At 61.0% G+C, this 24264-nt stretch overlaps 1 protein-coding gene across 1 annotated transcript; it reads left to right on the forward strand.

Annotated features, from left to right (window-relative positions):
* The first annotated feature begins 63 nt into the window (after nucleotides 1–63).
* CACNG3 (calcium voltage-gated channel auxiliary subunit gamma 3) lies at nucleotides 64–23283 on the forward strand. The gene is made up of 4 exons (XM_041401816.1): nucleotides 64–297; nucleotides 19530–19613; nucleotides 21183–21323; nucleotides 22427–23283. Exons 1-4 carry the CDS (start codon nucleotides 87–89, stop codon nucleotides 22936–22938), a joined length of 948 nt encoding a protein of 315 aa, XP_041257750.1. The 5' UTR covers nucleotides 64–86; the 3' UTR covers nucleotides 22939–23283.
* The last annotated feature ends 981 nt before the right edge of the window (nucleotides 23284–24264 follow it).

Raw genomic sequence — 24264 nt, forward strand, 5'->3', positions numbered from 1 at the left:
CGCCGCCCGCGGGGGCATGAGGCGGCGGGCGGCGGGCGGCGGCGCCGGCCCTTCCCCTGCGAGCCGCCGCCGGAGGATGAAGCAGCATGAGGATGTGTGACAGAGGCGTCCAGATGCTCGTCACCACGGTGGGAGCCTTCGCAGCCTTCAGCCTGATGACCATCGCAGTGGGCACCGACTACTGGCTCTACTCGCGCGGCGTGTGCAGGACTAAGTCCATGAGCGACAACGACACGAGCCGCAAGAACGAGGAGGTGATGACCCACTCGGGGCTCTGGAGGACGTGCTGCCTGGAAGGTACCGACCCCCGCGGCCCCAAAACTTCGGGGGAAGGGTTGCATCGCGGGACCCCCCACCCCAGATCCGGGCCCCCGGCGAGCGGCGCATCCCCCGGCCGTGCGAGCATCCCCGGCCCGGCGGTCCCGCCGCTCCCCGCCGCCGCCTTCCGCACCCCTCCCCGGGCACTCGCGGTGGCACCAGGTGGAACCTCAGGGGGGCCGGGGGCAGCGGCTCTGCGGCTCCCCCCGCGCTGGGCACCGGCGGACGCGCTGTGCCCTCCCGGCGAGCTCCGGGCTGAGGGGCCACAGGTCCCTCTCCTGGCCAGGAATGCGGGAGTGAGAGGCCCGCGGCCGCTGTCCCTCTCCGAGGCTCCGCCGGCCCCGCGTCACTGTCACCGGGGGGAGCGCACCGCACCCGGCGCTTCCATCACCGAGCCCAGCTCCAGCGCCAGCCCCTTCCCTGCCAGCAGCACCGCGGGGCAGGGTGGCTGCTGCTGCCCCAGGGCTGGGCAGTGCCACAGCGGGGCTGCCCCACCACGGCTGCCCCTCCTGCCTGCCCGGCCTCGCCGCTTCGCCCCGCTGCTTCCCTCCCGCAGCAGCGCCTGCCTGGCGAGGCCCCAGCGGCTGCCGCCCTCCTGCAGCACAGGCCACGATTTGGGGCAGTTTCGCCCCAGAGCTGCTGGTCGGGGTGTTTCCGAGCAGCCACAGGCTGTGGGTAAAGATGAGCTTTAGCAGAGCCAGGTGCCGGTACCTGCGCAGCAATGAATGGCCGGTGGCATCACCCTGGGCCCTACCTCTGACAGTGAGTGGCAGCAGAGGGTGTCCCTGTGCCCAGGGGAACCTGCCCCACTGCCCGGAGGGGCCCTGGCCGTGTCAGACCGCCCCAGCCCCGGGGCGACCCTCCGGCGGCGGGGGCAGGCGCTGAGCTGCTCCTCCACGTTGGAAAGTTCTCGGTGAGTCACGGATGCAGAAATACCCTGTCTGTTCTGCTGCTCGGTCCTAAGCCCGGTGAAGTCAGTCAGAGCTTTCTTATTGATTCAAGGAGGGTTTGGATCATGCTTTAATTCCATAATAAATAATTTGAGATAATCTGTCTCCCCTCTTGGGCTCAGGGAGCCAAGGAGTCAGGAGCCAGGGATGTGAAAGATGGGATCAGTGGAGGCATGAGTAATATCCAAAATTCTTTGGTTTGCTACCTGTATTTTTTTTTTTTCCCAGCCAATGTTTCATGTTTCCCTCGCTGTGATCAATCACTGCTTTGGAAGGAGCCAGAGAGGCCCCGCTGCCCTGGGCACAGCTCACTGGGGAAAGGGCTTGGCAGTGCCAGGGCAGAGCTGGATCCCAGCCCTCCAGCCTGAGCCTGGGCACGGGGCTGGGAGCAGCGGGGCACGGGCTCAGCACTCCCTGTTCCACATCCTGCCCCACGCTGGTGCTCTGGGAGCTGCGGGAGTGGAGTGGGAGTGGGAATGGAGTGGGAGTGGAGTGGAGTGGAGTGGAGCGGAGCGGAGCGGAGCAGTGCGGGGCTCGGCCCGTACCCGCGGCACCCCCGGGCCTCGTGCGGGGCCCGGCTCCGCCGTCCCTGCGCGCTGCGGGTGGCAGCGGGGCTGCGGGGACAGGGACGGTCCCAGCCCGTGCCCGGGGGAGCATGTGGGGCTGTGATGGTGCTGGGGGGACGTGCTGGGGCTGCTTATCACCTTGCCGAATTCTGCAGGGGAAGGCGCCTCGCAGGCTGTTAACCCGTGCGGTGCTGGCGAGGGAAAGCTTCCCCAGGGAGCCGCGCAGGGCTCAGGAGCCGTGCGGGGGAAGGAGCGTGCTGGGGCGGGGGCCGAGCAGCCCCGCAGCCCGGGCAGCGCTGGGGGCACAGCCCGGACCCCTTACGTGCGGCAGGGGCAGCATCGCGACCCTTGGGCCTTGTTCCCTGCTGCCCTGCTCGCTGTGGGGCTGGGCAGGGACAGTGGCTCCATCCCCGCGCCCGGACCCGGCGCGGTCTGCCGCCGCTCCCGCGGTGCACAAATGCTTTCAGCGCCGAGCGGAGCTCCCCGCCCCTCGGGAGCCGCCTCGGCCCTGAACTTCCCTCCGCCGGCGGGGGCTGGACGCGTGTGCCGGGGCAGGAATCGCGCCGGGGCCCGGCCGGGGCTCAGCCCGACGGGAGCGGCCCCGAGCATCCCCCGAGCATCCCCGGCACAGCAGCGCCTGCGTGGGAGCCAGCGCCACGTGAGCGTCACAAGCCCTTCGGCGAGAGCGATAAATGCTGAATGGAGCCGCCGCAGACCCATGGAGAGCCACCCACGCTGGGAAACACAAATTAGCGTTGACTCAGTAGCTGGAGCCCGGGCAGGTGTTCCCAGCCGGCTGGGCCGCGGTAGCCTGCCCGGAATCGCGGCCTTTGGATGCTGGTTGTTGCTTTTGCAAGGTGTGAACGCTCGGCAGGTGTCCCCCGTGTGTCCGGCTCAGGTGTGAGCGGCGCTGGCCCGCGTGTGTCCCCCGTGGCTGTCCCGGTGTCACTTGTTGTCCTGTGTGCCTGCTGTGTCAGTAGGAAGGGAGGGAAGCACGCGGCGCTTTGGGCAGGGAGCTGAAGTTGAGAAATAGCTGCTCAGGCTAGTGGTGCTTTCAAGAAAGTAAGAGAACTTTGGTTTTCATCAAACTTAATTAAATTCGGCATCATTAAATGCAGCATCATTAAATGCAGGGAGGCTCCGTGTCCTCCCTGCTGCGTGGTGTAGATTGGGACTGGCTCCATGGCATCATGCGGATCTGAAACAGGCAGAAGGAGCAGGAGGATTTGGCCAAGGCTGCTCAAAATACCATATTTTAAGGCGATGTGGTACTTTTCCTTTCCTCCTTCATTTCCCTCATCAGAATAAAGTGCTCTGTCATTTCTGGAGGAGGCCAAGCGTTGCTCTGCCTGCCTCCCTCACAGAGGATGCTCAGCATCCTGCACTCCTCTGGGGTGGGATGTGGGTGTTTTGCAGGGGACACAGACATCTCATGTCCCAGAGCTCTCCCCCTCGGGCCCATCCTGGCCCCTCCAGTGTCCCCCAGAGCAGCTCCAGCCTTTGCCAGTGGCAGTTCCTCCCTGCAGAGCCTGGGGAGCTCTCAGGGCTGGTCCTTTGGGATGATCCTGTCTGGATTTACACACAGCACTGCAGGAGCCACCAGCTGACCCCGCAGCCCCCGGGACCCTGCCCAGTCCTTTCTGCAGCTCCTGCAGCTCAGCAGAGGGTGGGTGTCACTCCTGCAGGCTCACCCAGGGTGAGCAGCCGTGTCCCTGGGCCGGGGGTTCCACTGGAGAGCCCGTGAGCTCCTCCAGCTCCCCCTGAACACAAGAAACAATGCCAGGTACCCGGGTCTGCCGTGGCCACGGGGGCTGTCTGTCCTTGTGCTGCCTGCTGCGAGTCTGGCTGCACACTGGGGTCACCGAGCCCCTCACGGGGAGTCCCCAGAGGGGTGGGACCCCCAGCCCATCCGGTGGGACTGGGCAGCATCCCCCAGCCCCCAGCTGGAGCTCGCTCTCCTGGTTCCTCCCTCGCAGTCCTTGGGCCATGGCTGAACGAGCCCGAGCTGCCCAAGTCTGCTGGCCCACCTCCCTCATTCCTCAATATTCCCATCACTCTTTTCTCTGCCATTTCCCTGGTTTACTCCCAATTATTTCATGTTTTATTCAATACTCTCAATGAAGATGTAGCTCAGCTCTGTCCTTGTAACAGGCAATCCTGAGCAGGAGCATCCCTTGGATGGAGGGACTGTCCCTGGGAGCTCCCAGCCCTGCTAATAAAGCGCTGTTGATTCTGCATAATACAGGTCTTTAACTTCTTCAGGAGAGCTAAATCAAATACCCTGTGGAACTCCTAAATGTATTATGTTGCTGACTTCCTTTATCAACTGAATTTCTAACTATATCAGGAAAAATTCATGAAGTTTGATAAATCTGTTTTCCACGAGGCTGTTTGACATTTGCCTCCTCCCCCGTTCCCACCTCTGCTAAGGCACGGGCAGTGCTGGGGACACAGCTGCCACTGCCCATCGCATCACTCCTGGCATTAAACCAGCTTCTCCCTTCTTCTAGAAATCCCACAGAATGCCAAGGTTTATTAAAATCCATTTTAGCTCTTCAGAAGCCTTCTCAGCCCGTTCTCTGAATGCTCCTGGGAGGAAGCTCTCTGGTCCTCCCCAATCCATGTTTACACTTTGCAGTCGCTGTTTAGCATCCCCCAGCTCCTGCCAGAACCCGGGAGCCTGTTTGTCTCCAAGTACAGAGCAGAAGTATCTGATGAATAAATAAGCATGTGTCACTTCTGCTCCATGACTGACAGTTACACTGCCATGATCCAGTCGTGGTTTACGCGTCAGGAGAGCTGCTTCCAACACAATGACAGAACTCCTCCTTGTTTTGCCTTGACCTTTCAGCTGCAGATTTATTTTCACTGATCCCATCAGCTCCTCCCATCAGCCCGTTGTGTGTGGCCTGCTACTTCTCATATCCAAGTCCCTGATTTTTAATTTAATTCAATTTCCCATTCCCCCTTTCCAGTGGGCCCGGCAGGGCTGTGAGGTGCAGGAAAGCACCTGCCCTTGTCCTGAGTTTCCATTTTCCCTGTGGGTTTTGTCCTGGCTGGTTTTGGCTCTGCTGAGCTGAGCTGGGTCACAGTGAAGGCATTAAATCGGGCTGGAAGAGGCTGCCCTGGCCAGGCACCAGCTCTTCCCCCGCCTCCAGCTCCTCTCAGCCCTCTGAGTGAGGCCAAGCAGAGAATTTCCCCAAGGTGACAGCAAGATTGTTTCTGTTAGAAAGTTATTATCTTTAATTTTTAAAAGCGCCAAGGAAATGTCCCTGAGATTGCAATCACCCATGATGGAGCACTTTTTCTCGCCACTCATTACGGGCAGGTATTTAAGGAGCTGCTCGTCCTGTTCCTCTGTCTGGTCAGTGGCTGTGATAGATTCTCATCACCAGCCCAACGTGCCACTGCTCAGTGGTGCCCGGTCCAGCTCGGTGCCAGTGCTGCTGATGGTGATGGTGTGGTGGGGCTGCCAGGCCACGCTGACCATGCTGACCACACTGACCACGCTGACCATGCTGACCATTCTGAACACACTGACCTCAATGACCACGCTGACCACGCTGACCCTGCTCACCACACTGACCATGATGACCATGCTGACCACACTGACCACGCTGACCAGTCTGACCCTGCTCACCATGCTGACCCTGCCCACCACACTGACCACACTGACCACGCTGACCATTCTGACCACCCTGACCATGCTGACCATTCTGACCACCCTGACCATGCTGACCACCCTGCCCAGCGGCCCAGCACCCCTGGCATGGCTCCCCACAGTGCCCCCAGCCATGGCTCTGCCCGGGGGTGGCAGCTGTGGGGCAGGGGAGCACAGATGGGGACTGTCAGCCTGGGCTGGAGGGGATGGAGGGGACAGGGCTGCTCGCTCAGCCAGGCAGGTTTGGGGGTGGTGGGAAGGGGTGTTTGCTCTTTGTTTGCTGAGGGCTGGGAGGTGTTGAGTTTTCCTGTGTGGTGGAAATACAGGATGTGATGGAGGCACCTGAGGAGAGGTGAGGGATGAAGGTGGAGAGGAACAGTTACCTGTTTGGGACTGCCTGATGGGATTACCACGCTGCAGCTTAACCCAGTGAGACTTTCCATCAGGACAGGCTGGAGCAGGGACAGCCCAGCCCTGGCACTGCTGTCACACAGCACCAAACCCGTGCCCTGTGAGGGGTCACCCACAGCACCCAGGCACAGCCTGGGATTCAGGGAATCCCTGAGCCGCGCCTTGGTGGAGGATGTACCGGATAAAAGTGAATTACTGTCCTCTAATGGAGATGGAAATGAGGCTGGCTGGACCCTCAGGCTGCTCCAGACCCATCTTCTTGTGGCACATGGCCAAATGCCACGAGTCATAAGAATCCTTGTGGGCGCAGAGGGGCTCGTGGCCCTGCCAGCTGGCACCCGTGCCTGCAGCTCCAGGGCTGGCTGGAGATGTCCGGGGAGGAGCTGTGCCTCAGCTCGCTGCCACCAGCTCTGCTCCGAGCCGAGGGTGCAAAATTCCCCCTCCTGGGATGCTGCGGTGTTTTCCGGGCAAAAATCCTGACTTGTGGGGCGGGTTAAAGAGCCGGTTCCCTCACTGCCTGCGAGCAGCACGTGATGAGTAAAATGCTGTGAACAGCTCAGAAACAGGCATTTTACTGCTGCATAGGCGTGGTGCAGAGCCTGTCATCTCCGGAGCTGTTCCCGTGTAATAGAGGTGGAAGGCTGAATTTGAATGAGGCTCAAGTGGTTTTTTTCCCATGCAAGGTCACTGGCTCCACGCCGGCTGTAAATAATTAGGGATGGCTGCCGGAGGCTCCCGGCGCTGGGGCTGCGGGCAGCTGTGGTGTGGGGAGGCTGCCCCACGGATGGATGCCGGATCCTCGGGCTCCCAGCGAGGTGGGCACCGGCCAGGAGGTGCCAGCGATGACGTTTGGCCAGGGAGCGATGCCCGGCTCCGCTGCCAAGAGCGGCGTGGCCTTTGGTGAATCCCTCCCCTCAGCAGGAGTTTTGCCTTTTGTAAGGTGAAGCCGGGTGCGCTCAGCAGCGCCCGCCTCCCGGTGATGCCACCCCGTGCCCCCTGGCACAGCCCCCGGGCACTGCTCAGGGGACAGGCCAGGTGTGGAGACCTGTCACGCTCTGCTGTCTGCTGAGGTGAGCATTAATCTCGCTCAGTGCTCCTCGCCTCTCCGTGGTTCCTGCTCACATGGGTTCCACCATGGGTTTTTAATGAACACCGTGTGCGCTTCACGAATAGGCAGTAACCTCCTTTTTCGGGAAAATCAAAACCGGCCTTAAATTTATATAAATGCATATTTATATAATGCCTAATCCGTAGGCGTGGGGGGTTGCTGGCTTGCTGCCCGAGGGGTCCCGCTTGGCAGGGGGCTCTCCCTGCCTCACCTGCTGCCAGGTGCCGCTGGCAGGAGGGAGCTGCCCGGCATCCAGTGCCACCAAGAGCAGCGCCGGCGGCTGCTGCGCTGGGGCAGCTCAAGGGGAAAGGCAGCACCCGCGTCCTGAGCGCCTGCAGAGTGCCCCCAGGGAGATGGGGAGGACGTGGGGAGGGGTCCTGCCCGCTGCCTTTCCAGAAGGGCTGCCCAGCTCTGCGGCTGGGCTCCAACACCTCCAACACCTCCAAGACCCCCCGCCCTCGTCAGCCTTTGGAGTGAGTGACCCTCGGAAGGAGATCCCCTGGAGCTGGTGGATGCATTCTGGGTCAGTGCTCGGGGTGGAGAGGTGGGGGTTTCACGCCTCTCCTGAGGGCTCCCGGCTGGCTTTGCTGTGCCGATGGGCTCTGCTCCGGAGCTTTTGGGGAGCTTTCCTCGGGGTGAGCAGCCGGGAGCCGCCTGCTCTGCGCAGTCCCACGCGGGCTGCGAGCGCAGCAGCTCCAGATAAGGGCTCTGATTAAGAGGACACCGCGGAGATAAGGAATGACAGCGGCGGGGTGACAGCGGGTGGCTGTCCCTCGGGTGTGCGTGCTGCCAGCCCTGCGGCGGGAGGGCAGGGGCTGCATCCCGCACCCGGACCCGTTCCACAGCCCCGGGAACTCCGCCTGGCCCGGCTCGGGACCCACCGGGGCTGCTGCGGAGTGTTCCCGTGCCACAGCGCTGCCAGTGCCCAGCCCTCTGCCTGCAGCAGGGATGGAAGGGGCTTCAGGATGGGGAGTCCAGGCCGGGGTACGGGCTCGGAGCTCTCCTGTGCCTCTTGGTCCCTCCCAAACAGTTCGGGGGTTCTAAGGTCCTGTGGCATGTGGCACAGAGGACAAGGGGGGTGTGCTCTGGCTGTAGGCTCCTGGTCCCTTTTGGATGTGCCAGGACCCCTGGGCTTCGCTCAGCCCCCGAGCACTGCAGGAATCCCTCACTCCCTGCTGAGTGCCGAGCACATCAGGGCTTTTCACAGCCGAGGCAGGAGGAGGGATGGTGCCTGCTGAGCCGGCGATAGGGTGTGATGATTTTCTCAGATATTGCCTGTTTCTTATCTCCTGACGCCACGATGTAAAGGCAAATCCCGTGCTGATGGGCAGCAGAGGGAGGCTGAGCTGGTCCTGTGCCAGGCCCCTGGGAATGGTGCTGTTTAATTCCTGTGGGAATGCCAGCGTGGCAGGAAGGGCAGTGAGCAGGACTGGGAGCAGTCAGTCCCTGGTGCCACCCTGTCACCCCAGGGCTCTGTGTGTTTGCTGTCTGCCAAGTGGTTTGTACTGAAGGAGGAGAATTGAGGTGGACAGGAGCCCCCGGGGGGGACAGGGACAAGGGGGGACAAGTGACCTCCCAGCCTTTCTGGGGGACGCTGGGCGCTCGTGGGGATGTTGGCACTGGTCATACATCCTGTGGGACTGTGGTGAGCAGTGACAAAGGTGGTGTTTGAGGGTGACATTTGTGTTCATGCCTCTCAAATGGTCACATTTCCAATTTCACTGGTGTTTTGGTAATTGTCCCCTAATTCTACCTTTAATCTCAGTTTGTGCCTGGAATCACAAGGGTTGGGGAGAGCACCCCAGACAGACTACCAACAAGCAACGGCTCTTTTGAGGTGTGCCTGATTTAACTTACTAAAACCAGCCTTGGCTTGTGCTGCTGGCATTGCCATCAAGCAGCTCGTGTCCTGAACTTGCCTGGTCCCAGGGACGGCACCTCCATCCCCCTGGAGAGCCTGGGCTCCCTCCTAACATGGAGCAGGAACCCTGCAGGCCAGGCCGGTGATGCCCAGCTCGGTGTTAAACACCTCGCAGCTGTGTGTGACACCTCAGCGTCCCCGAGCGCATCACAGCGCCATCTCCGAGCATCGCCAGCGGCTGCGCCTTCCCTGCCCGGGAAAGGTCACTGTCACCTGCCGCGGCACACTGTGACTCCCGGCTGTGTCCCGGCCAGCAGGGACAGTCGCTCCTGCCGGGATGCTCGGCAGCCGTGCCAAGCCCTGCATTAGCCCGGGCAGCCTGGCTCAGCCGCAGCAGCCGTGCCTCCGGGGCCGCTCCAGGTGGGCATGGGCGGATGGCCCTGCCCGCCCGCTGCTCCGGGGGCTCTGGTGGCCCCGGGCTCCTCTCCCCGTGCTGGGAGAATCTCCTGTCGCTCCTCAGCACTCCAGCCGAGGATGAACGTGTTCGCTGTGCATCAGTCCTTCTCTCCAGCGCGAGAGGCTGCAGGATCAGAGCGATCGCGCCTTGCATAGGAAGCAGGGGAGCTGCAGCGGGGTGTGAGACCTCAGCCGGGAGCTGCGGGAGCCGCGGCCGCTTCTGCCCCCATCAGCGGGAGAGAGAGGGTCCTGGGGGGCAGGGGGGCTGGGGGAGCTGGTGTGCGCCTTGGAACAAAACTGCGTCTGGTGGCATTAAAGACACCCTGTCTATTGCCCCAGGCTGCCCCGGCTCCCGCTGCTGCCGCCCCCTTTAGCCTGCAGCAGCTCCCGGGAGCTCAGCCCGTCCCCGGTGCTGCCGGCTGAGCTCCGGTGCACGCCCGCCGCCGGGGCCGTGTGCCTGCGCCGCCAGCCCCCGCCGAGCCCCCAGCCCCCAGCCCCGCCTGCCGGCACCGCGCACGGCCCGGCCCTGGCGCACCCGGGCACTGCAGTGCCCTGTGCCCGCTGCAGCCTGCGGGAGCTGCCCGGGTCCATGGGCAGCCCGCACGGCTGCGGTGTGTGACACCGCCCGTGTCGCTCGCTGAGGGGCTCAGGGACAGCTCTGGGCCTTGGGCAGGGCTGCTCAGGGCACACGGGCTCAGGCACTCTTTAGAAATCACTGCGACGTCAGTCTGAGCAGATCTCCCGCTCGGGATGCGGGGAAGTCTCCCGCAAAGCAGGAGAAGCAGAACGTCCCGTCAGCAGCAGCACGGCTCGGGGGGGCTCAGCCCCGCTGGCGGCGCGGGCCGGGCTGTGACAGCAGCGTCACCTCCCTCGCACAGCCTTTCCAGGGCTGTGAAATCCCCGGCTCCAGCTGAGCACCCAAAGCGAGCAGATGCTCGTGATCTGCATCTCTGCAGCGCTGCCCTACCCGTCTGTAAACTGGGGGGAGCAGAATCATGGAACTGTGGAATGGGTTGGGTTGGAAGGGACCTTCACATCATCCAGCGCCACCCCTGCCATGGCAGGGACACCTTCCACCGGCCCAGGCTGCTCGAGCCCCAGTGTCCAGCCTGGCCTTGGGCACTGCCAGGGATGCAGGGGCAGCCCCAGCTGCTGGAGCACCCGCAGAGAGCAGCTGGGAGCCCTCGGCGATGAGCAGGTGGAGCTGCTGGGCTGCAGCTGGGACCGAGCCGTCAAAGGCTGCTGCAGGCACAGCCCTCCCTGCAGGGGTGTGTGCTGCGGGCTGGGGGCAACGCCACGGACCCTGGGCATGAGCCAGAGCTGAAAATAGGGCAGTAAAGCTGCAGGGGCAGCCCCAGGTGGAACTCCTCTGTCCCTGGGAGCGATGGCAGAGCAGCACCTGCCTGCAGCAGCAGCAGGATGGGCTCTCCGTGGTTCAGTGCAGAAGAGGAGGATGGAAAGCCTTGGGTGAGTGCTGAAGCTCTCTGCTGCCACCCGTCCCGGGGGCTTTCATGCCTTTCTCCTCTTCCTCTCCTTGGCTCCTGAAGGGCAGAGCCACGGGGAGCTGGGCTGGTTTGGAGTTTGCAATGGCAGGGCCAGGAGGAATCGGGGTTATTTAAAAGCTCAGATGTTTTCTAGCAAAGGATTTTGTGCTTTGAGCCAGGTTTGGGTAGCTGGGGAAGGTGAGGCTGTTTAATGGCCAAGGTGATGGTGTGAGTGGCTCAGGGACCACGAAGCAGCTGGCCCAGCTCTGACCCCATGGAGCAGCTCTGGGGCCAGGAGCAGGGTCCTGCTCCCTGGGCAGGGACATCACAGCCTCGGACAGAGGGGTCCAGGGGCTGCCTGAGGCAGGGCAGTGTTTCAGGGGCCTGGAGCAGCTGCTGCTGTGTGCTGGGGCTTTTGGTGCTGTGAATCCCAAAGTGCTGTGTGAGGGATGAGATGCACCCTGCCCTGTCGCTGCCCAGGCACGGAGCCTGCTGCCAGTGCAGTAGTGCCAGGGTGTTCCCAAACAGGGCAGGGGGAGCGTGGGACCCCCTGGGAGTGGCTCTGGGTCTCTGGGCACCCCAAAAGGGCAGCTTTTCTTTCATGGATGGGGAAGACGAGGCTGGCGTCGCTCACTGGTTCACCAGCAAAGTTCTCTCCTGATGCTCCGTCTGCAGGAGAGCTCCTTCTTGTTCTCCAAAAAAAGCCAAGAGTGAAACTATGGTGCTACTCCTGAGCACCGCTCTGCCCATCTGGGGCGTTGGAGCCGCTCCCCGGGGCCGCTTCCCTCCCGCAGATGGTGAGGAGGCGGCGCTGCCTCCGGCAGGCAGCAGCTAAATCCGGCCGGGCTGGCTGCTCCGAGCGGCCGGAGCGACCCCAGCCCCGCCAGGGGAGCGCCGGGAGGGCGGGGGGCTGCGGCTCCGGGCTGCCTGCACCGGCGGCACAATGCCCGCTGCATTCCTGGGATAAATAGGCTGTGATGGATCGAGGCCCTTTTACCACTTCAGCTGAAAACTTCAAATATTTATACCAGGAAGATGTGACAGAAGCACAGGTATATTTTAAAAAAGGCAGGTGCTGGAGTGGCAGTCGTGTATTTGAACTTCAAATACTTGCCTTCAAATCCATGCTATAAAAGAGGAAGAACGTAATAAATTTAATATCACTTTTTCAGGGGAAAACAACCTGCCGAGCCTCCTCCCAGGCTAAATGTGCTTTAAAGATTGACTGTGCAGCTGTAATAACTATTGATGAACTGTAAACATGAAAAGATCTCCCTGCTCCCGGCCTGTCAGGAGCATTAGGGTGGAAATGCTCCGCACTCCGCTCTGGCGTGACTCACCCAGGCCTCGGCAAATGTGTTTATTTGTAAAGATCCTTATTTCAGAAACACTGACCTTTTTAATGCCTCGTGCAGCAAGCTCAGAAATTCCAAATTGCCTTTTGGCGACTGGCTCCTCTCGCTGCAGCTCTGACAGTGCTTTTCATGGCCATTTACATATTTTTAGCCTGGATATTCTGCACTGTGGGGCTCCTTGGCAGAATGATTTGCTTTTTGCAGCGCTGGGCTGAGGTCAGGCTGTGCTGAGGGCATGGAGGGGCTCGCTGCCCACCAGGCTCCCCTGGCACCTCCTCAGCCTCTGCCCTGAGCCCTCTCTCCATGGGATGGAGTCAGTAACATCCTCCTTCGAACACGGATCAACATGTTGATCGTAAATTTAAGCAGCTGATTCACCTCGAAACAGGGAATATTAAGGGTAGGCAGGCCCTGGCACAGCTGTGGCTTCCCCTGCATCCCTGGCAGTGCCCAAGGCCAGGCTGGATGGGCTTGGAGCAGCCTGGGACAGTGGGAGGTGCCCCTGCCATGACAAGGGTGGCACTGGATGGGCTTTGAGGTCCCTTCTAGCCCAGGCCACTCTGGAATCCTGTGATGATTCCATGAATAATGTGTTTTTCCAGGCTGCTGTACACCAGCACACCGGGATGTGTGTGACTGTGTCACCTGCCGGGCCCTGTGCCAGTCACTGTCACTGCCCAGCCTGCTGTTGGCTGCACCAAAGGAGAGTGACCAGACTGTCACTCCGTGCCAGTGGCCTGTCCCCTCGTGCCGAGTCCCTGCTTGTGCCACCAGCTGCCAGCTCCAGCCCCTGGAGCAGCTGTGGGGCTGCAGGGTGGGCAGAGCAGCACCTCAATATTTGTGCAATAAACCACACAGAGGAGTATTCACCCCAAGCCCCGTTAGCTGCAGTGCTTAAGGCAGTCTTTGTCAGGCTGAATCTGCCCTCTGAACCGACCCCAGCCACTCCCTGGCTGAACCTCTCCCTCTCCCTTCCCCTTTCCCTTCCCCTCTCCCTTTCCCTTTCCATTTCCCTTCCCCTCTCCCTTCCCCTTCCCTTTCCCAGCCCTGCCCAGGCCGGGGTTGCCCAGCCGGCCCCCCCGGCCCCGGATGAGTGTGCAGAGTGAGAAATGCCGCGGCTGCGATCACGGTTGAACATTCCTGTGCCCGTGGCTGGCGCTGCCGCGATGTTTGGCGGCGGGCGGTGGCACTGCTCCTCTCCGTGCTGCTGCTCGTCCCCGAGCACCGGGGAAGGACGTTTTGATGCTTTTCCGCTGCTTCTTCCAGCCTCTATCGGCGCTCTACAATTCCAAGTTGCTGATTTATATTCAGAGTTATGAATATCTCCTTTCTTCTCTTTGTTGGGCCTGCTTTTATTTTTATAGCTGTTTGCTTATTAGCCAGGCAGTTTCTAAACCAATGCAAACTCCCGTCATGGGGATGAGTTTTCGGGCAAAACACTCTTAAATCATTCTCTGTGCACAGTTGTGCTTTTATGCTTAAATCCATTCTCCTAAGTGATTTGGCTTATAATTGTTTTCTGCTCTGTGAATTGACCTCTCAAAGCACCAGGAGTCTGTGCTGGTGCCTCTGACTTGCCTCTGTGTGCCCATAAGAAGCATCATCAAGCCATGATTGCTTGGACTTGGGCAGCAACTAGTTTTTAATTCTGTGATCCATTCCCCTTCAGCTGTCAACACGGAGTCGAAAATAGCACTCCCCTGTGCTGGATGCCACGCTTCACAGCTATGAAATTGTCATTTATAGGTTTTTAGAAATTCAGAGGACATTTTAATACCGGTGAAGTGAAACCTCCAGCTCCCCATCACAGTGCAGCTTCTCTCCTCCTCGGTATAAATAGGTGCTCAAGCAGCCTGGGGATGATCCAGCCCTGCTGAGCTCGGGGTGGGAGCAGACCCCCGAGCACCCACACCACAGCTTCCCTTTGCCTGCATCCACCAGAGGATCCCAGGATTTACACTCTTGACTCTTGGTTTTCCCCTCAGTCCCAGCTGGGCAGATTTTGTCCCCAGTGTTCTGGACATGAAACTTGTGGGTCCAACTCACTCCTATCAATGAGTGTGTCTGGATGTGTTGTAATTATCCAGCTGGATCGTGGGATCATGGAATCGTAGAATGGTTTCAGTTGGAAGAGACCCTAAAGACCAGGCACTCATGCCAGGGTTGTGCTGGGAGTTTCTTCCAGCTCTGGCCAGCCCTTGGAGCGGTGGAAAGGGGAGGAGGGGGATGAGCCCAAGCCCCCTTTGCCAAAGGGGCACAGAGCTCCCACCCCGCAGGACAGACCCCCTTCCCACACCCTGCTACACAAGGATGTGGGATCCAGGAATCTCCCAGAGCTGAGCTGCTGCCCCTGTTACCTTCAGGCTGGAAGGCAAACCCTTCCCAGAGGCTCATCACTTAACCCAAGTACATCTAAAATGTTCATTAAACAGGGAGAGCAGGAGCTCTGGGCTCAGCTGGGCCAGGCCTCCTGCCCTGCCCCATCTCTTACCATCAATGCCTCCAAGCAGGCAAACAAACCAAAGATCATTATTTTTTCATATAATTGCCAGAATTGTATTAATTTAAACAGATAAACTCAATCAGTGAAGCTCATTAATTTCTAGCACATGGCTTATTTACGCCAATTCCGGCTGCTCCAGCTCTCATTGCGCTCTCATAGGAATGTCAATTACCTTTTAAAATAAAAATCAATGTTTATCCACTGTTAAAGATAAAACACAAAATGATTTCCTTAGACATGCTGCTGAGTGCTCTCCTCCCCAGCGTGATCCGAGTGCTCCCGGCGCTGGCAGCTGCTGCCCAGGGCCACGGGGGGCACAGCAGAGAAGGGGCCACCCAGAACCCCCCCCTGCACTCACCTCGGCCCCTGATCCTCCCTGCCCCTTCCCAGCATCTTCCCAGAGCCTGGTGTTTTCCTGCCATGTGGAAGGGCAGAGGGAGGAAGGTTGGGAGGATGCAGGGAGGAAGGAAGCTCAGGAGAGCGTGGGGGGAGCCCCTGGAAGCAGCTCCAGAGTGTTACCTGATTACTTTTCTAATGAGAAAAAATGAGAAAACCCTCAGAGCAAAGGGCTGGAAATTACCCATCAGCTGCAAACTTTTTTTTCCCCCCCTCTATTATTCAGAATTGTTTTGCTTTTCTGAACTGCCTTGTGTAGGTGGCACCAACCCCACAGATTCCAGAATGGGAGATGATGAGTCACTGTCAAAATGTAGATTTTTTTTTTTCCCCCCCCTTTTTTCCATTTAACACCGCTGAGGGAGTGAAGTCCCTGTGCCACGCGCCGATCGCTGGCACCTCGCGGGCTGGCGCTGCCAGGAGCTCCCAGCCCACCCGTGGTGTGGTGCCAAGCTGTGCTCGCCGTGTCCCCCTGGGGATGCCCATCCCGGGCACCTCCTGCTCCCCACAGCGCCAGCCCCGGGCGTGCTCCGGCTCTGTCCCTGCCAGGTGTGTGCTCAGGTGTGTGCTCACACCGGGCTCTGCTCACAGCCACAGCCCAGCCACCTCTGCTGCCTCCCCGCTCCTGCATTCCTTCCGTCTCACTTGGGTTTTTTCCACTGGTGGGGGTTTTTTTTTTAATATATAAAAACAGGAAAAAATGTCCTTCGGAACAGGCGTATCTGTGTAGGTGCCTCTGCTCAGGCACAAGCCACCACCGCAGAGAGGGGGAGAGGGTGTGAAATGCAGACGGAGCCAGATCCCTCCCGAGCCGGGGGAGCTGGTGTGGGGCTGCCGGGGCGACGGGATGTGCTGCGGGACAGCTCAGTCCTGCCGAGGAGGAGGAGGATTCCTCCCACTGCCAGGTGCTGAGGGCCCAGGGCCGGCGGGGCTGGGGGCTCTGGGCTCTGCCTTCACTCGCTCTCCTGGGCTCGGGGCCAGCAGTAACGGTCTGAGGGGTCACAGAGCTGGTGGGATGGCCAGGACTGGTCCCCTGGCTCCCCGAGGCTTCCCTGGCCTGGGGGAGAAGAGCCCCTGAACCCAGCTGCAGCAGCAGCTCCAGGGGGGTGCTCGGTGCTGCGCATCAGGGGCTGCAGCCCCCCCACCAGCCTTCTCCGCTCCTCTGAGCTGCTGTGTGCCTTTGAACTCGGGCTGTGTTGAAAAGCTGGTGATGCAGGAGGCAAACAGTGCGCTGGGGGGTGGCTGAGACCCCCCACAGCCTTCCCCAGGGCCACAGGAGCTGCGTGGTGTCACCCACTGAGCCCTGTGCAGTGGCCACCGGGTGCTGGCCGTGGCTAGCACAGACCCAAACCCCGGAGCTCTGCAGTCTCACACCAGGGACCTTGTGAAAAGAGCCCCAGGATGCCTTGCAGAGCCTGGAGCTGGGGAAGGAATAGGGATGAATTTCTCTCCATCTCTCCAAGCATCTGGGAGGTGGGTGGGAGGTAAAAAAAGATGAGCCCTGAAGTTTTAATTCCTCGGAGATATTTAGGTATCTTGCTCTTGTTACTCAGGGAGTGCAGAGCCTGAGCATCTCTGGGACTGTGCAGCAGGCTCCTTCCTACCCCAGCACTCCCCAGCTCAGCTCCGACCTCTGGCTCTCCAAAATATTAATTTTCCAGCTCCAGAGAACTTAGACCATAATGACCCGCCAGTTCCCCCAGATGGATTCAGTGTAACACTGTCTTTAGGAAGGCCATTACTGGAAACCACAACTCGGGAGATAACTCACTCGGATTTATCAGGAGGAGCAGAGAGCTGAGGGCTGGAATGTGACCTTGACTCCTGGCTGAGCCACTACCAGGGGGAGCAAGGAATTTTGTTCTCATTTGACAGTGGTCTCAGCTCATCCTCCTCAGCCCGAGTCTTCCTTTGCACACACCAGTAGCACCCAGAATGGTCCCTGGAAAACCGTTCCACCAGATGAAAAGTAATGAGATTTTAACACCATAACTGGAGCTCTTCAGTCTCCTGGCTCATCGGGCTGGGATCGATATTCTTGGCTGTATTTCCACCACTGCAAACCTATTTCCCTCACAGGCCCCTCCCCGTCCCCCAGGCCTCCCTGGGGAAAGGGGCTCTGACAGGAAAACAACCTGAGATCAAATCAATTAATTGCCTCTGCATGTGCCGATAAAGGCGGTGCGGGTGCTCGGGGCAGGGGGAGCCCGGCGGTACCGGGGAGCAGGGGGGGCACGGATCCTGCCCGGGGCTGGGAAAGCCCGGACCCTGCTGGGGCTGGGGGAGCACAGACCCTGCCCGGGGGCTGGGGGAGCACGGACTCTGCCCGGGGCTGGGGGAGCCCAAGCCCTGCCCGGGGCTGGGGTCCCAGCACCCAGCGTGCGGCTGGGGGCTGCGGGGCTGGGGGCGCTGAGCGGATCGCAGGATCGCGCGGGGTGCGAGCGGCCCTGCGGGAGGGGAGGGAGGGCAGGGCAGGGCAGGGGTGCCGGCACGAAGCTGCCCTGAGTGGGGAGTACGAGTCCCTCGGTGCCCGGTGAAACGCCGTGCCAGCCGCCCCGGGCAGGCTCGCTGCGGGGCCTGGGCCGCCGGGCGGGGACAGCCTGCAGGCGGTCCCGGTGCTGGCAGACACAAAAAGCCCTGGAAGGTTTTACAGCTGGAGGGGATTCCCTGGATTGACGTGAGGCCGGCACACGGAGAGTTTGAGCTGCGGCTGGGTGAGGATGGGGCAGAACGGGGCTGGCGCCGCTCCGCTCCTGCCGGGTGTGCGGCAGTGACCAGACAGTGACCAGGGAGGTGGCACCGGCCCGATGGCACCGACTGGTGGCAGGGCCGGGGCTGCTCCCCCTCCTGCTGAAGGGGGGGACAGGCAGGCCTGGTTCCTGCTGCTGCCCGCTGCCGGGGGGCTCCGGGCCGGCTCTCGGGACCCCCGGCACAGCCCCTGCCCTGGCGCTGCTGCCGGGCTGGGCTCCGGCCGGGAGCGGTGGCCATGAGCCAAGCTGGCTAATTGGGACTCATACTAATAGGGAAGGGAAATTCCTGAGATCCACCCCGAGACAGCCGAGCGGGCACGGGCGCAGCAGCGGCCGCAGAGGAGCGGAACCCGGGCTGTGCCTCAGGCTCGCAGCACGCAGCCAGGCTCAGGCACGGGCAGGGCTGGAAAGGGCACGGGAGAGGCTGGGATGTGCTGGGAGCAGCAGCCTGGCGTTCTCGGGCCGGGGAGGAGCCCCCAGCCCAGCCTGCCGCAGGGCACCAGCCCTGATGGGCTGTGCCAGCTCTCGGGGCACACCTGGGGCTGGGGAGGCGTTGGCAGGGACTGCGAGTGCCCAGAGGCGGTAGCAGGGCCAGGGCACGGCCCCTGGGACACGTCCCGGTGTCCCTTAGCCAGGCCCGGCTGTAGCGCCGGGAGAGGAGCACACGGAGCTGCATCGGGGGTCGGGGACCTGGGGGCTGAGGATGTGACACCTGGCCCCTCTGCTGGGGGGGCTGTGTCCCAGCCAGGACCCTGAGCAGCTGCCTCTCCCATCCTGGGGTCTTTTCCAGCCGCAGCTCCCAGGGGCAGCGTTCCCTCCTGGGGAGAACCTCGGAGGTCAGAGGGGATTTTTGGGCTTGCAGCCTTGTTGTGGTGTGTGCTTGGAGCCTGAAGTTGTGTGTCAGGTGGCTCGGCATTGCCATGACGACGGGCATCAGCTGGTGAACAGAGGGAGTAAAGGAGACAAAATAAATGTCAGAGTGTGAGTAGATGCCGCGGAGCCGGGGCTGCCCCCTGCCCCGGGCAGCCGGCCGTGTTCTCTGCCCGTGCCCGCTCAGCCGTGGCTGCAGCCCCACTCCAGCAGTGCCTGATGGCTGCAGAGCAGAGGGACCCGTGGGGAGCAGCTCTGGGGAGCGTGGGGCAGAGCCTGCTGGCTCTGGGCACAGGGACAAGGTGGGTGGAAGCCCAGAGCTGGGGGGAGGAGGAGGCTGTGCTGTGGAGCTGCTGTCCTCACCGTGCCCAGTGCATCCCCTTCTCCCACAGTTCCCAAAGCAACGGCAGCAGGCGATTCTCCCTCGGATGCTGTGTCTCCCTCTGGATGACAGCCTGCCTCCTCCAGAGCTTCATCTTCAGGCTCTGACTGATGCCTGTCGTGCTGCTCAGCTCCCCCGAGCGCAGCCTGGGAGCGTGCAGGACACCCCGAGGGCTGCCTTGTGCTGTCTGGAGCCCTGGTCCCTGGTGACGTGTCCTCCTGCTGCCATGGCAGAGGGGACAGAGCCAGCATGGCCTGAGCACGTGCTCTAGAGCCAGGATGCTGAGGGGCTGCCCTTCTGGGGAGATGCTGCAGTTCCTGCCACCCTCCGTGCCCCTTGCTGCTCCAGAGCAGTCCCACTCTGTGCCTCAGTGTCCCCCTTTAGAGCACGAAGGCCCCTGGGCTGCTGCACATCCTGGCCAGCAGGATCTGAGCATTTCCTGGCTTGTGTCTCCCCAGGAACCTTCCGAGGAGTGTGCAAGAAAATCGACCACTTCCCTGAGGATGCAGACTACGAGCAAGACACGGCCGAGTACCTGCTCCGTGAGTCTGCTCCTGTGGCACACCCCCTGGGCCCCTCGCACCGCAGGGCACCCCTCCCTGTGCCCTGGTGTCACCCAGCAGGAGGCTGAGGGGTCACAGCCCCCCTGGGCAGCATCTGGGCCCTCTGGGCTACCCGAGCCTGGCCGTGCCATGCTGCAGTGCCACGTGCTCATGGCACTGTCCCCACGGCCAGTCCCAGCAGCTGCTGCACAGCCTGAACCTCTTGGTGCCCCCACGGGGGACCAGGACCCCACAGGCCCCAGGTGCAGCACACAGGGACATGTCTCCACATCCCTGCTGGTGTCCCTGCTCCCCTCCCTGCTCCCCGAGCCTCCAGCCAGGCTGGGCTTGCCAGGAGAGCACGAGCAGCAGGTGCCAGGTGCTCTGCACGGGCAGCCGAGCACAGGGACACAGAGGGAACTGAGCTGGCAGATTTCCTGGGAAAAGTGGGTCCTCCTGTCCCAGGGGCCAGCCAAGCTCCGGGGCAGAACCACAGACCTTCCCACAGCACCCCAGAATGGCCCAGGTTAGAAGGGACCTTAAAGCCCAGCCCAATCCACTTTCCTACATGGACCAGCTTCCAAAATGACAGTAGAGAGTAATGAATGCAGCAGATCACTACCTGCTGCACCAAAAATACACTGTGCCTTGGCTTGGGCTCTCATCCCTCCAATAGGGCCGTTATTAAAGCAGAGAAATACAGAGAAGCTCCATTAAAATTCCACTCCTGGGGGCTTTAAAATAGACTTTTTACTTTAAATGTGAGAGGGAGTGGGAGAACTTCAGCACTAATCTACTAAAACTGCAAAGCCATTTCATTAAATTCGCTCTCCCCTCCACTGGGTGAGCAGAGCTGTGGAAATCTGAGAGTCCAGAGCAAGAACTGGATTGAGCAGCAGCTGGGTCAGTCGGGGGGCTGGGCTGAGCACCAGGCCATGGGCACAGGGCCCTTTCCCAGGATTCCTTCCAGCCCCAGCAGCTCAGGGAGTGCCCAGCCTGCTGCATGCCCCTGCTGCCTCTTGTTTGGAAATGCAGAGCTTGGGTGAGCCCTCAGCAGCCTGGCACACACGTGTGGCTCTGCATGTCAGGGGTGTCACCTGTGTCCAGCCTCTGTCACGGTGCCTGGCACATGCCCACACTGAGGGGACAGTGTCCCTTGGCTGCAGGGCCACCCTCACCCAGCCTTGGGACTGCCCATGTTTCTGCTGAAAGAGGGGAAATTTGGGTGAGATATGCAGAAGGAATCCTTCCCTGGGAGGGTGGGGAGCCCTGGCACAGGTGCCCAGAGCAGCTGTGGCTGCCCCTGTATCCCTGACAGTGCCCAGGCCAGGCTGGATGGGGCTTGGATGGTGGAAGGTGTCCCTGCCCATGGCAGGAGGTGGCACTGGATGGGATTTAAGGTCCTTTCCACCCCAAACGATTGCAGAGCTCCATGACAAGCAGAGGATGCCTGGTGAGGACCGGTGCTGGGTCTCCCCATCCATCCTGGCAGCACAAGGGGTGCCCTGCACGGATCCTTCCAGGTGCAGGGGGTGCTGGGGCTGATGCTGCCCCTCTCCTGTCCCACAGGTGCAGTGAGAGCATCCAGCATCTTCCCCATCCTCAGCGTGGGGCTGCTGTTCTTCGGGGGGCTGTGCGTGGCCGCCAGCGAGTTCTACAAGAGCAAACACAACGTCATCCTCAGCGCCGGCATCTTCTTCGTCTCTGCAGGTGGGAGCTGCCAGGGGCTCCTCCGGCCTGGGGGACACGGGGGAGCAGGGGCGGGGTGTGGGTCCTCCCAGGCTGTCAGCACTGAGAGGTTCTGAGGTGTGAGAGCTGTTCCAGCCCTGTGGGAACATCCCCACAGAAGGGAAAAACTGTCAGGGCTCTCTGGCCATGGTCCCTGTGCCAGAGATGGCTTCGAGTGCCCCCCTGCCCTGCCTCGAGCAGAGCCCACTTGGGGGCACAGCCCAGGAGGGGCTCCCCAAGCGCAGCCATCCCCCTGGGGGTTACCAGACCCTGGGACAGGGACTGGGGGCTCTGCCCTCCATCCTGGACAGTCGGTGGGCACTGGGCCAGCAGCAGCAGGACCAGGCAGAGGGGCTGCCACATGGAGATCACTCTCTGGGGAGGCTGTTCCTGCTGGATTACTCATTCCTCTGTGCTGCTCCCCAACGCTTCCCCTGATTATCGCGTGACAATGTCTTTGTCTCAAGGAACCGCTCTATTTTGTGTTTTTCTTCTCCCCACAAAAAGACAAATGACTCTTCCTCCCTGGCTGGCAGGAGCTGCTGATGCAGACGAGAAAACAGCAGAGAGAACATAATCGATTCATTAAGTAAATCTGGGAATGCACCAGCCTCTCCCCAGCCTGCAGCACAGCCCTGCTGCTGCTGGTGGGGCACAGGCTGCCCCTGCCCCAAACAGAGCCTCAGGACTCCACCAGAAATGGAAGGAGATGGAGCCATTCCAGCTTCCCTGTGCTCCTAGGGCCATGGCGAGCTGGCTTCATGCTGGGAGGACCCCCCTGCACCCCTCAGGCTGGCTCTGCTGCTGCATGACACTGGGCAGGTTCCTGCATTCGCTGTTCAGCAAGGCAAAGCACAACCAGCTCCCAAAATGTCCCTTTTCTAGAGAAAACAGTGGTTATTCCTCCTTCCTGGGAATGTGTAAGGGATAAGTGTGTAAGGGAATGCAAAAGTGTCCTGGGAGATCAGTTCTGCAAGGGGATTTGGTCCGAGTGTGCTGGCAGAGGGTTGGTGCCCCATGGGGACATGCTCCCCCATCCACTGCTGGCACTCAGGTGAGCGCCTGCCCCGCCTGTCCCCCCGCAGGTCTCAGCAACATCATCGGGATCATAGTCTACATCTCGGCCAACGCGGGGGACCCGGGGCAGAGCGACTCCAAGAAGAGCTACTCCTATGGCTGGTCCTTCTACTTCGGGGCGCTGTCCTTCATCATCGCCGAGATGGTGGGGGTGATCGCCGTGCACATGTACATCGAGAAGCACCGCCAGATCCGCGCCAGGTCCCACTCGGAGCTGCTGAAGAGGTCGGCCTTCACCCGCCTGCCCCCCTACAGGTACCGCTTCCGCCGGCGGTCCAGCTCCCGCTCCACCGAGCCCCGCTCCCGGGACATGTCGCCCATCAGCAAAGGGTTCAGCACCATCCCCTCCACCGACATCTCCATGTTCACCCTCTCCAGGGATCCCTCCAAGGTTACCATGGGGACGCTGCTCAACTCGGAGCGGGACCACGGTTTTTTACAGGTCCATAACTCCATCCCCAAAGAGTTCAAGGAGTCTTTGCACAACAACCCGGCCAACAGACGAACCACGCCGGTCTGAGGCGGGCTGGGCCGTGGGCAGGCTGCATGGCATCACCCTCGTGACGGTGTAACCTGTGAAACCCCGTTTTTAAGGACAAACCCGCAGGCTCCCCGGGCCCCTGCCCGTGGGGCTGGTTTTTCACTCCTGAAATGCCACTGGCCGGGCCAGGCCGCCGCGCCTGCGGTGGGAGCGGGACCCCCGGCGGGGAGGGGACAGGGCCGCGCCGGGACCCTGGCCCTGGTGCCCTGCGGACTGAGCGGGCTCCAACCCCCCGGGACAGCGGCTTCCCGAGGTCTCCATCGTTCGTGTGATCATAACCGCAGTGTTCCCATAGCTGTGTGTCCATGGAAATGCTGGCGATAGCCCTGTCCGTGAGAACCCTTACCCAGTAGTTACATTTCGGTGGAATCGCCTGGAAGTCCGGAGCTGGAAGCACTGAGCTAGTGCCGGAGCGATGCTTGTGTTCCGAACCCCTTTCCCTGTCGTGCTGGATGGAGTGCTCGGGCTGGGTTCCTCTATGGCGTTTCGTGCATGCATTAAATAGCTTGGAATTCAATTTTGTCATGTCGGGTTGGAAGAAACATCCTTTTGCAATTTTCTGTGGTCTCGAAAGGGCTTATTTCCTTCCCTCCTTCCCTCCTTCCCTCCTTCCCTCCTTCCCTCCTTCCCTCCTTCCCTCCTTCCCTCCTTCCCTCCTTCCCTCCTTCCCTCCCTCGAAAGGACTCAGGAGCAGAATTACTCCAGTGACTGGTAGCAAGTATCCAGCGTTTAATTCACCTCTAACGTTGCAAGGAAATGAATTACTTCCCTACAGTTGGTACACACGCAGTCAGAGATGACTGTCTGGGCACAGCCGAGGGGCAACGCGCGACCGTGGCGCTGCGGGAGCGGCTGCAGCCGCGTGCGGATGGGGTGAGATTCCCTAATGGCTGGGAGATCCATGAGAAAAACAATAAAATTGTCCAGTTTGGCAAGTTGCTTGGCTGAGTAGGTGACACTGACCCCGCAGTGGGCACCGAGAGCGGCGCAGCGTGGCCGGCAGGGAGGAGGGAGGTCAGGCTGGGGCTGCCACGAGCGCGTGAGCAGACGGAGGCTGGGCTCTAAACTCTCCCACTGGAGCAGAGCTCGTCTAAGTGGAGGCAGTTCTGAAGCGGTTGGTCCGCGGTGATGTGTCACTTAATTGGAATCTGATTGAACCTTCTGATGGAAGTGGCAGATCCCCACGGGGTCCCCGGGGCTGCTCAGGGGCCAGGAGGGCTCTCGTTCACTGCACTCCTGCAGAAGGGGAACATCTGGTGTGCAGTGTGTGAGCCTGAGCAGCCTCGGCCTGGGTCTGCACATCCT

This window comes from Onychostruthus taczanowskii, unplaced genomic scaffold, assembly GCF_017590055.1.
Source record: "Onychostruthus taczanowskii isolate IOZ18803 unplaced genomic scaffold, ASM1759005v1 scaffold19, whole genome shotgun sequence".
NCBI classification, from domain to species: domain Eukaryota; kingdom Metazoa; phylum Chordata; class Aves; order Passeriformes; family Passeridae; genus Onychostruthus; species Onychostruthus taczanowskii.

Excerpts from the sequence above, each read along its gene's own strand:
- CACNG3 (XM_041401816.1), top strand. The coding sequence starts at position 87 with ATGAGGATGTGTGACAGAGGCGTCCAGATGCTCGTCACCACGGTGGGA. Across the intron at positions 298-19,529 it reads GAGGACGTGCTGCCTGGAAG|GAACCTTCCGAGGAGTGTGC; the intron begins GTACCGACCCCC and ends GTGTCTCCCCAG. Across the intron at positions 21,324-22,426 it reads CATCTTCTTCGTCTCTGCAG|GTCTCAGCAACATCATCGGG; the intron begins GTGGGAGCTGCC and ends GTCCCCCCGCAG.